General features: G+C 35.9%; 1 protein-coding gene across 1 annotated transcript; it reads left to right on the forward strand.

Moving 5' to 3' along the window:
• Positions 1-1,526: 1,526 nt before the first annotated feature.
• LOC135694889 (cilia- and flagella-associated protein 57) lies at positions 1,527-15,356 on the forward strand. Its single transcript, XM_065213766.2, has 17 exons — positions 1,527-2,326; positions 4,692-4,972; positions 5,417-5,741; positions 6,846-6,988; positions 7,110-7,275; positions 7,824-8,150; positions 8,490-8,663; positions 8,872-9,030; positions 9,439-9,768; positions 10,097-10,207; positions 10,559-10,732; positions 10,995-11,153; positions 11,638-11,781; positions 12,089-12,205; positions 12,804-12,935; positions 13,518-13,661; positions 14,914-15,356. Exons 1-17 carry the CDS (start codon positions 1,859-1,861, stop codon positions 15,232-15,234), a joined length of 3,675 nt encoding a protein of 1,224 aa, XP_065069838.1. The 5' UTR covers positions 1,527-1,858; the 3' UTR covers positions 15,235-15,356.
• The last annotated feature ends 351 nt before the right edge of the window (positions 15,357-15,707 follow it).

Consider the following 15,707-nt stretch of genomic DNA (forward strand, 5'->3'; position numbering starts at 1 on the left):
TTGACAGGTGGTTATAATTCAAACAGCTCTGGTACGATTTATTGTTTCTTAAGATCAGGAAATCCACTGTTTTTTTACATAATATTTTTTCCATCTTAAATACCCATCAAAGTTGCTAAGACCCGTCCCCCTGAAACATCGTATGCGATTCTCGAACCTCAAAGCTCCAGACATGTAAGGGGTATAGAGCATTGGCTGCTGAGTCCCTACATTGCCGTTGGCGCCTTCATTAAAGCACTTTCGAGCCTACGAATGTCTAGAATCAGTAGGGTCTGGTTTAAGTTCTTTTCTTGGTTCAGAAAACACTTGTCAAAAGAGATTGCTTCTTTGAAGTTATACTGATGATGTTTTAAAGAACAAGGATGGCAAACGTATCAATAATGGATCTCAGCAAGCATTTGACACTATAGACAATTCACTGCAAAACTTCTACCACCAACACTTGGTCGGTTGGCCTCTGATGCATATTCAGTTTTATGGTTAAGCGGCTGTTTCCTACGTAGCCCCCTTTTTGTGAAAGTGAAAGCAAACTTTCTAGATAATGCCATATTTCTTGTGGTTTCCCCTATGCTCGGAAGTAGCTCCCCTTCTTTATATTTAGGTCTTTAAAGTTGCTTCTTTAATCCATTGCTTTGCTGATGATACACAAGAGTATAACAGTCCGGAGCTTAGCAGCCACATTCCAGCAGCATTTAGCCACCACCAGCAGACTCTCAAATTAGGCAAGTCAGATTAGAGTAAGATTAGAGAGAGTCAGATTAGGCCAGCCATAACTAAATGTTTCTTTGCTGTCAATCCTCGTTTTGTTTACAGCACTAGGAGAGCCCTTCCATCCATTCAAAAAGATTGCGTTCCTACCAACCAAAAAAGTTCCGTCATTTTTGAATTTACGTGCCAGGTGATTCTGGCTACGTAGGACGCACAACCCAAAGATTGGGGGATAGGATAAAACAGCATGTTCCTTCCAACATAAGAAACATAAGTGCCCCTCAAAGAGAACAGCCTCCTCGATCTTGTCGGTCAGAAACACTGTTAAAACAAGTGATTCTTCCATCGGTCAACATCTTTTAGACAACACAGATTGTGCAAAATACTATAATGACGACATGTTTCGGATAATTGGCAGAGCCCGGTCGTCCTTCCATCTAGCAGTTTTGGAGTCGATCTACATACAAACGAAAAAGCCGCCATTGTGTAGACAGAAGAAGTTCGTTTTCTCTCTTGGACTCTAGTGGTAATTTTTCTTTAGCCTCGCGGCACTGATTGGTCAACCTCAAGTGGTCATGTGCTCGCGTTTCTGATTAGCCTATTTCGATCCACAACTGGGTATATATTTTTTATCATGTTCTTTCGGACCCTGATTCTGACGTTTTATGCTCTGAGGAGTGTCAGACGAAAAAGCTTTTAGTATGTTGTAAAATGTTTGCTTTTTTCAAAGCCATTTTCAAACTGTTAATTTGAAATATATTCGATAAAAATGAGATGTTTAAAAAAATATTTGTCAGGGTATATATATATATATATATATATATATATATATATTGGCATTTTATTAAGATTTATTTATACTATACTTTATTATCGAGAGTATATCACTGGGCCCCAAAAGTTACTCAAATTTTTATCGATATATGTTATATTTTAACTTCGGATCGCGCTTTTAATTATTATATCCCACATCCTATTTGTTCGTGTCTTTTTTACCAAAACTGGAGCTGGGGAGGAGCTTTCGATAAAGAGACTAGCCTCTGTAGCATGGTGTTGTAACCAAGCAACACAACATCAGTTTGGAGTTACCCGAAGTTCACATCAGGATAGTTGAAGTAGAAGTTCGCTAATTTCATAGTATTTTGGCAAAATGTCGATGGTAACAGCATTACCAAGACATGTATTTGGACTCAGAGGTGATGTTGCGAACAATGTGTGCTACCTTGATGAGCAAACAATTGTTTATCCGTCAGGATCTAACTGCGTCTTGTTCAACATCGACCAAAAGACCCAACGATTTATACCAGCCTCAGATAAGGGGGGCAGCATGACAGCGATGGCAGTCAGCCCAAACAGAAGATATGTTGCTTTAGCTGAAAAAGGTGAAAAGCCGTCAATTGCTATATACGATCTCCATTCCTTAAGGAAAAGGAAAGTTTTGTCTTGGGCAGAGACTCAGACTCAGGAATATGTGGCTCTTGCTTTTTCACCAGATTCGAAATATTTAGTTTCCCAAGGCAGTAGACCAGATTGGACTTTATTGTATTGGGCATGGGAAAAAGGCAAGGTTATGGCAAGCATAAAGTCATCCAACCAGCAAAATAACCCTATACACCAGGCAAGTATATGCTTTAATTTCAATTTTTAATTCAAAGATCAATTTGAAATGAAAAAAATTGGTGATTAAAAGTGATACAAAATTATGCATTAAACTTCATTTGAAAATGGTCAAAAATTTGTTAAGTGGTGAAAAAGATTATTGCTAAGACTTTCCACCAAAGAAATGGAATAAAAACTAGGAAGATTTTTCATTTTTGACAGAATTTTCAGAACTAACAGAATTAACTGCCTTCAAAACCTATGAATTGGCTGGAATGCATATTATTTTCATGAGCGTAAAAAACTGACATTTTTTGCTGAAACAGTTATTGAACATGTGTTTCTGCCTTAACTTTCTTGGATAAACATTTTCAACAGAATCTTTATAGATTGAGCCTTTTAATTGCAAAACTTAATTATATAAAGAGTACACTCCCCTCACGAAAGTATCCCGACAATTTCGAATTCAGTTGCGAATCGGTTGTAAGATAAATTTGTTTACAAATTTCAGTGTCAGTTTTCATGAAAAAGTTTTAATCAATTTCCTCGAATTTTTTCTTGAAGTTTTTTTGGCCTTTAATCTATGTATTCGTCAAAAAAATATAATTTTAATCGATATGTAAGCAAACTCTGTGAGGGTTTTTCCTGAAGATGGTAGCGACCGAAACACATGAATTGACTTCTGAGCAGTGTCTAGAGATAATGTTTTATCACAGTGATAGGAAAAAGCTATCATTAAATTGCTAATATCATTGAATGCACAAAGACTCCAAATTTCAAGCTATGCAAAAAAAATTGAAAAATGAGAAGTTTAAAAAATTTGTCACGGTCAAAAAGAGCAAGAGCTCTCGCGACACCAACGTCTGAGCGTTCCGCCCTAACCAAATTTGCATCAAAACTGGTTTGCATCATTACGCAAAAACTGCATTTAATGTTCATAAACAATTAAACTTTCAAGGAAATTGCAAGGAAATTGATAAAGAATTGTTAATGTACCCTCGTACCAACTGGTTTCGGCAAGATTTGCAGCGGTAAAGAAATAATATGGCTTTATGGCCCTGCACTGAATGATATGTCTGCTTTGCAAGAAAGTTTTTGATTTGGTAAAATGTTACCAAATGTCATCCATGTTTTATAATCGATCGGTGGCATCTCCATGCAAACATTTTTACCAACTGAGGGTAAACACGTTGTATTTCTCTTTTTTCGAAAATATTTGTTTCTCAAGAACGAATTTGTAAAAAATTACACTGTTTCATTGGTCAATTTAAACTTGACTTGTTACCACCTGACTTTGCTGCGCTTCGTTGATTTGACATCAGTTGATTTGCGTATCGTTTCTATCGCAATGGCTTCCTATTTGAACAAAAAATGAGAACAGCTGAAAAGAGCAGAAGTTTTGCAACATTCTAATGTCTCTGTTTATTTTGAAAGGGTTTCTCAAAAAATTATTATCACCAAGTTAAAAAGTCCATTTAGCCAGCCTAATTTTGTTTTCATCTGAAAGCGCAATCGATCTTCGAACTGTCCGGATACTTTCGTGAGGGGAGTGTAGATGTATAATTTTCTCTCTGTTTAAACTGACAAAGAGCAGTTATGAAAGGACACTGGCTTTGTCTTGATATAAATATTGAAATCTTATTTGGGTCTAGGTTTACCAATACTTAAAATTAATTTCTTGGAAACAGGTCTGAAAAGTTCCTTAAGAGAACACCCACCAGACTGTAAAGTATTTTTTCTGCGCGGGGAATGCCAGGACAATAATTTTAAAATTTGCAGATAATGAACACTTCCCGCGAAATCGTGTGCGGAATTTTAAGAAGAAACTTTCAAAGAAACCTTGTATTTGTTGTTCTTTCTTGTTATCAGAAGTCAGAAGTTTAAATGACCAGATATTTGAGGGGAAAATGACCAGATAAGGTCTCAGTGAAGGAATCAACATTATATTGGAGGCAATCAAATTGGAAGGTCAATTAAATCCTTGGATTATCAAATTTTGAATGTTAACTTTTAGGTGTTCCAACTATTTTCCGCAAGGACTTCAGTTTTGGAAAATTTTTCTTGATGTTTTAACAACCTCTGTTTTTAATAAAGTACAGTTTTGAAGGAAGAATTATTGATAAGCAAAGTCAATAGTAAGAGATGAACGTCATGTTTTTATCTTATTTCAAACCAACTGAACTTTTCTAAATAAACACAGCAGTATATACAAGCAGCAAAGCGTAGCATGAAAAACACAGCAGGAACAAAACAATGTGAACAAAGGCTTATATGTTATCACTACAATGTCATCCGGAGGTAAGTAGTACATGTAATGATATATATTTTTAACCTTAGAATTGCCATTTGTGCATCAATGACCTTTGTATATTGAATTTTTCTAGGTAAGCTTCAACCCACAAGACAACACACAACTATGTGTTGTTGGTCAAGGAATATTCAAGCTTTTCAGGTACAATGAAGGGAATTTGAAACAGTTTGCATTCCAAAAGTCAGAATTGCAGAGGAACTACCTGTGTCATGCATGGATAACTGAGGAGAGGATAGTTGTTGGAACTGATGCTGGAAAGATGCTTTTATTTGAGTCTGGCGAGTTGAAAGCCGAATTCACTGTTGCTGGTACTTCCACCCCAGCAATTGGAAGTGCTGGAAATCTTGTTGGCAGGTAATTTATGCTAAAATATTGACTGATCAGTTTCCTTTGTTCAAAATTTTCTTTACATACCATTTGAATATTGGAAACAAACTGTAAACCATGAATGATGACTGTGGTTTTTTTAGCCCTTTTGCAAACCACAGTCCTTTTGCCCCTGGTCCAGTTTGGGTATCTTGAATATGCCGCATGCTTATATCTTTCCAAAATGGTTTGCAAAGTTATGCTTACAATCAGAAAATTCTTTCATTTGTTCTTTGCTTTTGTTAGACTTCTGTATAGTGTGTGGATGGTTGTCAAATAGTATGTACACTAGCATGCTACTCAAAGACCTCCAGGTGTTTAAACTATGTATCAATTCTGGAACTTCTACTTAGCATAGTTGGTAATCTTTCTTGTGGTTCAGCCCACTCTTTGGTGAAAACATATCTATAAGAATAAATTTTTATTTTTCAGACCATCTGTTGCCAGTATTTCAGAAAGTGTCAGCATTTTAGACAACCCATTTGCTGTCCAATCTGTTTTGGCATTTTCTAAAGGAATAATATGTTCTTCTGGTTTGGGTACAGTCCATCTTTTTGACAAAACTGAAGATAAGGAGCTCTATAAAAAGGCAAAGGAAATCAGGATCCCTCCTGACAGTCAGAGTGCTGACCCTGAGGCATCAAGGAATCAAGTGATTAACTGTCTTACACTGAGTCCTTCAGAAGAAACATTGGTGTCCAGCACAAGGGACAATCAGTTGTATAGCATAACATTGTCAAGCGCAGACCTTGGAAAGGTAAGTTCTACATTAACTGACTAGGAGCAAAAGTCTCATTAAGAGTCTGAGCAAAAGAAACAGTAGCTTATCTTGAGATGGTTTCAAATTATTTAAATTTTTGCAAATATTTAAACAACAATCTTTTAAAGCCCCTTTAATGTTTTAAGTAAAAAGAAAAGATTATTGAAATGCTAATGCATGTAAAGGAACAGTTTTCAACTGTGTGTACTGACGCACAATCACATCAGGTTGTGGTATCATGTGACACTTTTTTGTTCTTGCCAGTGGCTGCATGTTGTAGCATGTGTAGCTAACAATGAAATAAAATTCCTCACATAAAAAAGTATCACTTTAGCATAGTAAATTGACAGCAATACTTTTAAGACTATTGCCCTTTTGTAAAGAAAATGATTAATTATCAGAAAATATATCAGACTCTAAGTTTTTTTGTTATGCCATTTTTCTTTAGCATCATATACGAGCTCATTTAGATTGGGGTTTGAAATGCACAGAGTCATTTCTCTTGTGTTTAAAACTGAGTAAATAAATTTCTTCATAGTCATATCTTTAAAGGACAAGTGACACACTTTTCACCCAATCTTTTCTTTTCATTAACTTATAGATCATCATTTAGAAATAAGTTTTTCCTGGTTTAGAACAAAAAATTCTAATCAGGGGGCGCAGGGGGGTGCAATTTTCCTTTTTATCACGTGACCCTATGATGACATTGTGATAACTCAGAATTTTCCTGCCATTAATAGAGAGTTTACGAAACACGACACAACAGGTCCAGACGAACGGAATTCGTTTAGAAGCGTGTTGTAAAAGTTAATATTGCACTGTATACAAGTAGCAGCAATAACAAATTATCACAATATACGCCAAGGTGTCACGTGATTCATTTCCCGCCATAATTTGAAAAGGGTTTTTAAGTAGGAAAATGAAATCAGAAAGGAAAAATATTTCAACAACACTCTCATTCAGCATTTTACTTTAAGTTAAAAGAAGAAAAAAAATTGGCGCCAAAAGCGTGTCACTTGTCCTTTAAGTTGTTAAAATCATGTGTTGGCTAAATTCTACAGAATGTTTAAGACCCAAAAATTACTATAAGTTCTTTTACAGCAAGGAGAACAAGCAGCTTTTGAAATCTTGTCCCAGTCCTTTCATGTGGCCCAGATTACTGGACTTGATGTTTGTATTCGTAAGCCATTGGTCGCAACTTGTGGTATGGATAGAAGTATAAGAATTTGGAACTATGAAACAAGGTTAGTGTTTGTCAAGTGGTGCTTTGTTGCAAACAGTTTTGACACTATTCTTTGTCATAGAATGTTCCTTTAGAAGTATATACAAAGAGTTTGTAATTAATTGTTTTTTTCAAACTTTCAGCTCATTGGAGCTCTACAAGCAGTTTCAAGAGGAGGCCTACAGTATCGCTCTTCATCCTTCTGGACTGTTCATACTTGTAGGATTCAGTGACAAACTGCGTCTAATGAACTTGCTCATTGATGATGTGAGATCATTTAAGGAGTTCACTATAAGAGGCTGCAGAGAGGTGTGTTATGATTTACTACTTATTGGTTCACTTCTTGTCTTGAAAATAATATTTATATAACTGAACTAACATGATGACCTATCCAAAGTTGCATTTTGTACAGTATTGTACTGTATTTGTACTGTATTCTATTGTATTGTGCTGTGTTGTTCTGTATTGGGTATTTATAGTGTATTTATAGCGCTAAGTTTTGGAATATTTATAATGTTGGATGTGGAGACCACTCGATAACGTTATGTTTTTTGCCTCCATCTCAACAATGATCAATTCTTTTCGTATTTGCTTTTATTGTGATAAAAAAATAATATTTGCGAATGTTTTTAGTAGAAGATTGCTCTTGTTTTTGTGCATTTCTTTGTTTGAGAAATATATTGTGATGGATATATTTTGAATTTCTGGATTAATCAAGATATAGCAATTTTTTCTTTCTGCCTTGAGCTCGTTATATTAATTCACGTTCTGTTATTTGTGTTATCACCTATGCAACACTAATCAAAGGAATTAGCTTCCTTATCTACTGTATTGATGAACTTTGTTGTCCTTTTCAGTGTCTGTTTAGCAATGGTGGTCACCTTTTTGCTGCAGTCCATGGCAACGTGATCCAGCTTTATTCGTCAACAACTTTTGAGAATGTTGGCAATCTCAAAGGCCACAATGGAAAGGTACGGTGTATTCGATGGACTCAAGATGACAGTAAGCTCATTTCTTGTGGAATGGATGGCGCTGTCTATGAATGGAACATTGGCAGTCAGAAGCGTGAAGGTGAAAGTGTTCTCAAGTCATGCAGCTATACTTGCGTGGCTGTCTCTCCAGATGCCAAAACTGTCTTTGCTGTTGGCTCTGACCGAACTTTGAAAGAAATCACAGACAACCAGGTATGTTTTTCAAATGTTGTCCCCTTAATCTGGCACACAATAATTGTTCGGCAAAGTTGCCCGAGGCGAGTTGCTTGCAGCATCTCACGAACCTTTATTTACAGTTTTAAGTTCCTAAGTTAGTCGAGCCGATATTGTTCATATTGGCGAGTAATCAATATTCTTTAAAATTTTTAAACATTGCTTCATTTCTTTAAATAAGGTATCAAATGTATCGTTTTATTTACACTTAATTGCAGCTGTGTAACGCATTGTAGCTTACTCAAAGGACCTCATATCGTTATGCTATTTTTGTAAACATACTTTAGAAATTTTAATGTCGATGGTTGTTCTCTACAGATTCTTCGAGACGTGCCTGCAAACGACACTGTGCTCACGCAAGTGGCCCTTTCTCGATCTGGCCGAATGCTGTTTTGTGGTACAAACACTGGAGCACTTCGAGCATTCAAATTCCCACTGACGGTTCCAGGAGAATGGAACGAGTTACCCTCTCATGCTGGATCGATAACAAAGGTTTGTTGTAAAAATGAATTAAACAAAATTTCTATAGCCTATCTGTGCTGTAATTAATTTATCTCTTAATTAAATAGGTATTATGGAGAGTTTCTTATTTCTGCAAAGCATGAGAGGAGTAAAATCAATGCGTCTGAGCCTAGGTGTGGTTATATGTTGTTGTTGTCAAATCATAGTTATATGCTATGTGATATGCCTTTTGTCGTAGATGCGAATCACATATGATGACCAGTACTTGGTCACTGTCAGTGAAGATGCTTGCTTATTCATCCACAAAATTGTGGACAAAGAAGGAAGGGGAAAGCGAGAGAAAGAAGTGACGTATGCGGAAGAAATTTTGATTACAAAATCAGACCTTGAGGAAAAGGTTTGTTTTCTATCTTTTTCTCAGATTTTTTGTTTTCATATGTACTTTAAAGATTAGAATTATCACGATGATTCCTATTCTGAACGTGGTTATGGTTCTGATTAGCATTAGAGGTATGATGATTATGATGATCTTCTTCTTCTCCTCCTCCTTAGACGTTATCCCGATTAATCAGGGTTGGTCGCCCGAATCCTCCATCTCCATCTCGTTCTTGGTCTTCCTCGGCCTCGTTTTCCATCCACTGATATAGTTAGCAAATAAATTGAGTACCGGAATGAAAATAAATAGTTTGATTATTAAAAACACGACATTTTGAGCATGTACTCGTTATCAAGTGTTATCATATTTAATTGTATGATGATAATGATGCTATATATTTCTGATTATGATTATGATGATCATTTCCAGAATGCTCTCATGACTGAACTCAAAACCCGTGTTGAAGAGCTGAAAATGGAAAACGAGTATCAACTGCGAATCAAAGATATGAACTACAATGAAAAGATAAAAGAGCTGACAGAAAAATTCATTCAAGAAATGGAGTCGTTGAAAACCAAAAATCAAGTTTTAAGAACAGACAAAGACAAAGAATCTGCGAGACACGAGGAAGAAGTTGGTGAATTGTTTGAAAAGCATTCGAGAGAAATGGAAGACTTGGAATCAGCTAACAATAAGAAACTTATGTCAGAGTATGAAAAGTACCAAGAACTGCAAAATAAGAGCCAAAAGATGCAGGAGGTACGCTACTTCTTTAGATTGTTTTGGAATATTGTCGATCGACGTTTCAGCAGGTATAATTGCCTTGCAAGGCTTTGGAGAATGAAAAAAGAATGTTTCGAAGGTTTCTTATTGAAAAACAAGATAAGATACGATAGATGAGCGAAATATCAAAAAATGCATAGTATTTCATTGGAACTGAGTACAGTTATTTAGAATTAATGTTCTTTTTTTTAAAATCGCTATTTCCTTTAGCGAAAAAAGTAACAATGCTAATTGAATGATGCTGAACTTGAAAACTGTTCTTATTTCATACCGATACTCATTTCTATTCTAATGCATCTTGAAGGACTACGAGAGACAATTGCAAGAAATGGAAGATTCGAAGGAAAGAGCTCTTGAGGAGAATACCGAATACTATGAAAAGAAGCTTCAAGAAAAGCAAGGCCATCTAGACCAGGTTTGTCTTAAATGCTTCCCTCTGATATCAGGATATAATAACTGCTTTATAATTACTTGGATCAGAGACAGTTAACATTAAGCTACGTGGCACGTTCAGAATGGCAATATACTAGAGCGTTTGGCACTAGCTGAAACTTTAACAATAGTCTATTGTGTAAATCATCCAATGAGAATTAAGATAATGAATGATCAACGAATTAAGGTAATTTTGTTTTTTTTCAACAACAAAAGTGTAATTGTGTGAGTGTTTGATTGTACTGTATATGATTCGCGTGCGTAAAAAGTGACCTGGGAAATAATTTGACTATGATGACGTCAGGAGGTTTAGAATTTATCTTCTCTTTTCTAGACAACTGAAGAGGGTCGACAACAACTTAGAGAGTACGAAGAAACCAAAAAGCAAATAGAGGAGGATGCTGATAGGGAAATTCTAGATATAAAGAATAGATATGAGAGGAAATTGCGAGAGGAGAAGGAATCAAATTTAAGACTCAAGGGAGAAACAGGGATTATGAGGAAAAAGGTAAAATATATTTTAATTGTTTGTGTAAAAGTAACTGTTTTTCTTTCCCTGAAGAGATCTCCATTACTGCAAGTATTTTCTCACAAAGAGTGCCATTTCATTTTAGGTAGGTTTTTACTTATTACCACTGTCTCATTATCGCTGGATTTGACATACTTTCTTCTTTATAAAATGTATTAGATGACTCGATTTTTAAATTTGAGCAAGACATTTGTTGTAAGTGTCTCGCTAATATAATGTCCTATTTCTTTTTACGTTTCAGTTTTCAAGTCTTCAGAAAGAAATTGATGAGCACAAAAGCGAAATTCAGCGTCTTCACGGAGAGCAAAATAAGCTACAGGGAATAATAAAGTCCCTTGAGAAGGACATTTATGGCCTGAAAAAAGAAATTCAAGAAAGGGATGAAACTATTCAAGACAAAGTATGCTGGCATTTATTACTTTTACAAATTTCAGGCAACGAACTGTATGTTTTCTTTCCTTATTTTTAAGGTCGAATCCTTACAAAAGATGGCAAAAACGTAAAAACATTATTGGTTTTTCTCCAAATAACCCAATTTCCTCCTACTACCGTTACAATTTCATTAAATTCTGAATTTCTTTTAAATACTTGACTAAGGAACGCTAATTGGGCGTTTTTGGCCAACCAAACTTTATGCAAATGAATAAAGAAGAAAAAAGCTTAGATAGAATGAAAATCCTAGAGAATTTTTAGCAGATAGGCATAATTCACATTGTTCTGTGATGTTATGACACCCCAAATTTTAGCATCTGGCTTTTTTGGTATTTTGTCTTTTGAAATACTTGTTTAACCATTCGCCAAGCAATTTTGTCCATACTTGTATCGTTATGCTCGCCCTCAGTTAGTAGCGGCATGAAAATAATGGCATGGGTTATTTTTTGTAGGAAAAGCGAATTTACGATTTGAAAAAGAAAAACCAAGAACTGGAAAAATTTAAGTTTGTTCTTGATTATAAAATCAAAGAGTTGAAGAAGCAGATTGAGCCGAGGGAGAATGATATCAAGGCGATGAAGGAACAAATCCAAGAGGCATGAATCATTTTATCTTAACTCTTTATTATAAATCTTAACATATCTTAACATATTATAAATTTTGCTGATCGTTGATTTGGATTTTTTTCAGATGTGAGTTAGGATATCATATTTAATTTTTGTTTCTATATGAGCGTCAGAAATTTTTTGCGATCTGAAATAATGAAATGAAAAAACGATTTTGAAGCATAAGTTACAGGCTGTTACAATCATCCACATTGTAGGTAAACTTCTGTTGGATGTTGCGCCTTGTGAATCAGTGTCAGATTTTTTGTTTCAACAATTTTTTTCTCAATCACTGTAGATGGAAAGTGAGCTTGAGCGATTTCATAAGCAAAATACGAATTTGGAATTAAACATCGAAGAACTGAAGTTGAAACTGAAAGCAACTGAGAAGGAGATGTACCAGGAAAGACAAAAGGTGATAATGACATTACGTATTACTAGCAGTTGTCCTAACAGACTTGAGTAATATCCTTAGTTCAAAATTAGATGAACTTTAGCACTGTCAATAAAAGTTTTGTTTTTGCCCCCCCCCCTCCCCCCATAGATCCAACATTTCATAACCTTCCTCACGACGACACTGCAAATACCCTTGAGCTTCCATAGAAGCACTTCTGTCATGCAGAGCATTACACTATGTCACTGGGACATTGTCATTTTTATCATATTATCAAAATAGCCATTACATTATCCTGTAAGCCTGTAAGCCACCCTTTTTTATTTGACACACGAAGACAAACATGAAGAAAAATTTAGGTGCTATTTCAAATACTGGTATGGATTTCACCGACAAATTTGAGGTTTGTGGAACATCTCCTGTGAAGTTTTACCGACCAACCCATCAAGTATTGTCACAACCCCTTCTACATCCACCCTCCACCCCTACTAGCTACGCCACGAATATCAAATAAACACACGCCTTCTGTTAGAGTATGTGATACATTAGATTATCTTTCTATCAAAATAAGCCATATTCAATTGTTCAGACATTAACTCACTATGCATGAATATTTCAGGTTCATGACATCGAAGGACTGGTCAAAAGATTCAAAACTGATCTGCACAATACAGTCGGCCTGATACAAGAACCAAAGAAACTCAAAGAAAGCATCAAGCAGATTTATGTTAAATATGTCAGTGATGATACGGTAAGACTCGGGCATATTTTAGGCTGTTATTATCAATGATTCGTAACTGCAGCCTGTGTTCCTTTTTGCAATCCGCGACATGCTTTAGCCTTGCTGTTTTAGCTGCCCTTTGATCCCTGTCAATAAATATAATGAATTCTGATCATCAAAAATATTTATGTGCCGTTTCATTCGCTGTTCATCAGGGAAGGAACCGCACCTCTGGCAGTTAATTCCTGTCACCTTTCTCAACCTTGTTTGTAACATTTTAGAACATCGCTTAAAAATGTTCAATTGTTAGCAGATATTTTTAAAGGGATTTTTATCGTGAAATGGCAGCATCTACCTGAAAATGTCAATTATATGCTAAATGTTTTGTGAGCACTTTCATGCGAGGTTTTTATGGAGACTGCTCCTTTTCCATCTTCCTCGCCCTAGACAACTATCTACTTACATTTTATGATCTATGATACTGAAAAATTTTCCTAAACCATAATTTGCTAGAGACTAAATTATTGGGAGTCTTAAAAGCCACTAACATGCTCGTTATATGTTTGCAATTGTAATAGAAGGTTTAGACATATGTCCGAATTCTCATTGCAGCCAGAGCAAGCTGGCATCGATGCTGACATCCAGCAGGAATACGCAAGACAAAGGGAGCATCTTGAAAGAAGTGTCGCTTCACTGCGCAAGAAATTAGCCAAGGACACTGAAATCCACAGAGCTGACAATGTCCGAATCATGCAGGTATGAAATCGTAGCTGTGGCGATTATAGCTAGCAATCTTACTTTGGAAATATGAAACATAAATGTGTTTGTTGCGAAATTATGTTTGAAGGAAACGAGTCAGATTGCTGTCTCCACCTAAAATTTATCGATATTCGACACCACATTGCTAACAGGACCTTTCAGCATTGAGTTAGTGCAGCAGGGGCCATGATTTCCTTTCAAAAACTTGGACATTTCGATAAAAGCATTTCAAAATATACCATCTCTTTGTTCTTTATGTGTCACGAATTAATTGCATTCCATTAATTGCAACCATTGGCATCAAACTATATCCAACATTGTTGGATAAGGCATTTTCTAATGGTTTGGCCATCATGTTTTACGATGTTTCATTATGTTTTTCGATCTTTGACTTCCATGGAGCTTTCGTAAAACATCTATCATGTTCTCGTGCGCGTTACGTTAGTTTCGCCATCTAATAAACAATTTACTTGACTGTCTACTAACACAGCTGCAGCCAGATAACATTCGGTAAAAGGATGTGAAGCAGTACCTGGCCGCCAAAACTTTGTTGACAGTTATATTCGTTTGGCCAGGTTGTTAGGCTAAAAACTAAGAGATAAAGTAAATTTGAAAAGACTGTTTAACGTTGCCCTAAAGGACTTGGCTTTGTGGCAGCAAGACTGACTTCTGGTCCGTGATTTTTTTTATAGAAATGAGTCTTTTATTAATTCAACAATTATGTTTTTAAGCTATCTTACAGAACTTTTAATTTTTTTCACCTGCCTTGATCACCCACACATCACCGTTCCCACGGCTCATCATTATAACGTTTGAAAAGAAATTGAAAAATCTGACAGGTAGCTTTGTCCGTCAATTAACGTCTAAAGAAATCTATGCAAACATTTTTACGATTTATTTCTCGCTGAAAAAGTGTGAGAATAAAGTGCAGGATTTTTTAGTCTAAAATGCGTATAATTTATTCATAAACTTATTTTATGTTGGATCTTTTCAAATATCTAGGTTTTGACTTATCACAAAATGAGCTCAGGCTGCCAGCTTGAAAAAATTACTAAACCAATGCCAAAAAATCTGCATTTGAATAAAACAACATTGCCTGATAACTTTTGAATTAAATATCTTCGGGACGAACAAAAATCTTCAAGCAAGTTTTTGCGAAACTTTCAACTGGTTTATACATAGCTCAAAAACGCCTTTTTTCTTTACGTCTTCGATTATTTTGATGACACAAATACTCAACATTTCATAGGAAAACGTCATGTTAATCAACGAAATCAACGATCTTCGTCGTGAATTGAAAATGTCGCGAACGCAAGTGCATGACCTGGAAACCTCTCTTAATGTCTTGCGTAAACAGCAGCACGTGACTGGCATTGGACTCCAACAAACCAATGGAGTTAAAGAAAAGCTGAAAGACAGCATCTTTGACGAGGAAGAAGCCAGGCACATTATAGACTTGCAAAAGCATGAGATCCGCAAACTTCGTTTGCAGATCCGAGACTTAGAAGCCAACCTGGCTGCACGGCCTCCTTCTGGCAAGCTGCCTCCTATGTCCCAGATATCGATATAAAGACCAAATAGTGGATTTTTCCACGGCTTTCCTGGATCAGTGCTTTTAATGCCAATTGTTGTAAATATCCAGCCCATTGTTAAACTTTTGTATATAATTCGACTAAATAAAAGCAATTGAAATACTATTCTCTCTCTTAATGATTTTAATGACTCTCTATTGTCCAACTTTTGTTTATTTGCTGCTCTGATTATTGCACACTGGGTGGCGTGGATGCAAGAGTCTCCATAATTTAGTCTCAGAATTATAGTTCGAAACCAGTCACTGAAAAATTCATTTGAGCGAGAAGGGTATGCAAACCCTACTTTTCATCCTTTGCTTCAGAGTACTACAGTACTTTATCCACGGTTTCTTTAAACTCTGGTTCCCAGGGTATCATTATTGCATCCATGACTATGCTGAATCTTATGAGATGCTTCACATGTTTCAACCGCGAAAGGCGTAAGCGCCCTTTATTTCTGTTTGGAACCATT

This window comes from Rhopilema esculentum, chromosome 8 (assembly GCF_057945365.1).
Source record: "Rhopilema esculentum isolate cy_ngs chromosome 8, ASM5794536v1, whole genome shotgun sequence".
Taxonomy (NCBI): Eukaryota; Metazoa; Cnidaria; class Scyphozoa; order Rhizostomeae; family Rhizostomatidae; genus Rhopilema; species Rhopilema esculentum.

Excerpts from the sequence above, each read along its gene's own strand:
- LOC135694889 (XM_065213766.2), top strand. The coding sequence starts at position 1,859 with ATGTCGATGGTAACAGCATTACCAAGACATGTATTTGGACTCAGAGGT. Across the intron at positions 2,327-4,691 it reads AAAATAACCCTATACACCAG|GTAAGCTTCAACCCACAAGA; the intron begins GCAAGTATATGC and ends GAATTTTTCTAG. Across the intron at positions 10,733-10,994 it reads CAGGGATTATGAGGAAAAAG|TTTTCAAGTCTTCAGAAAGA; the intron begins GTAAAATATATT and ends TTTACGTTTCAG.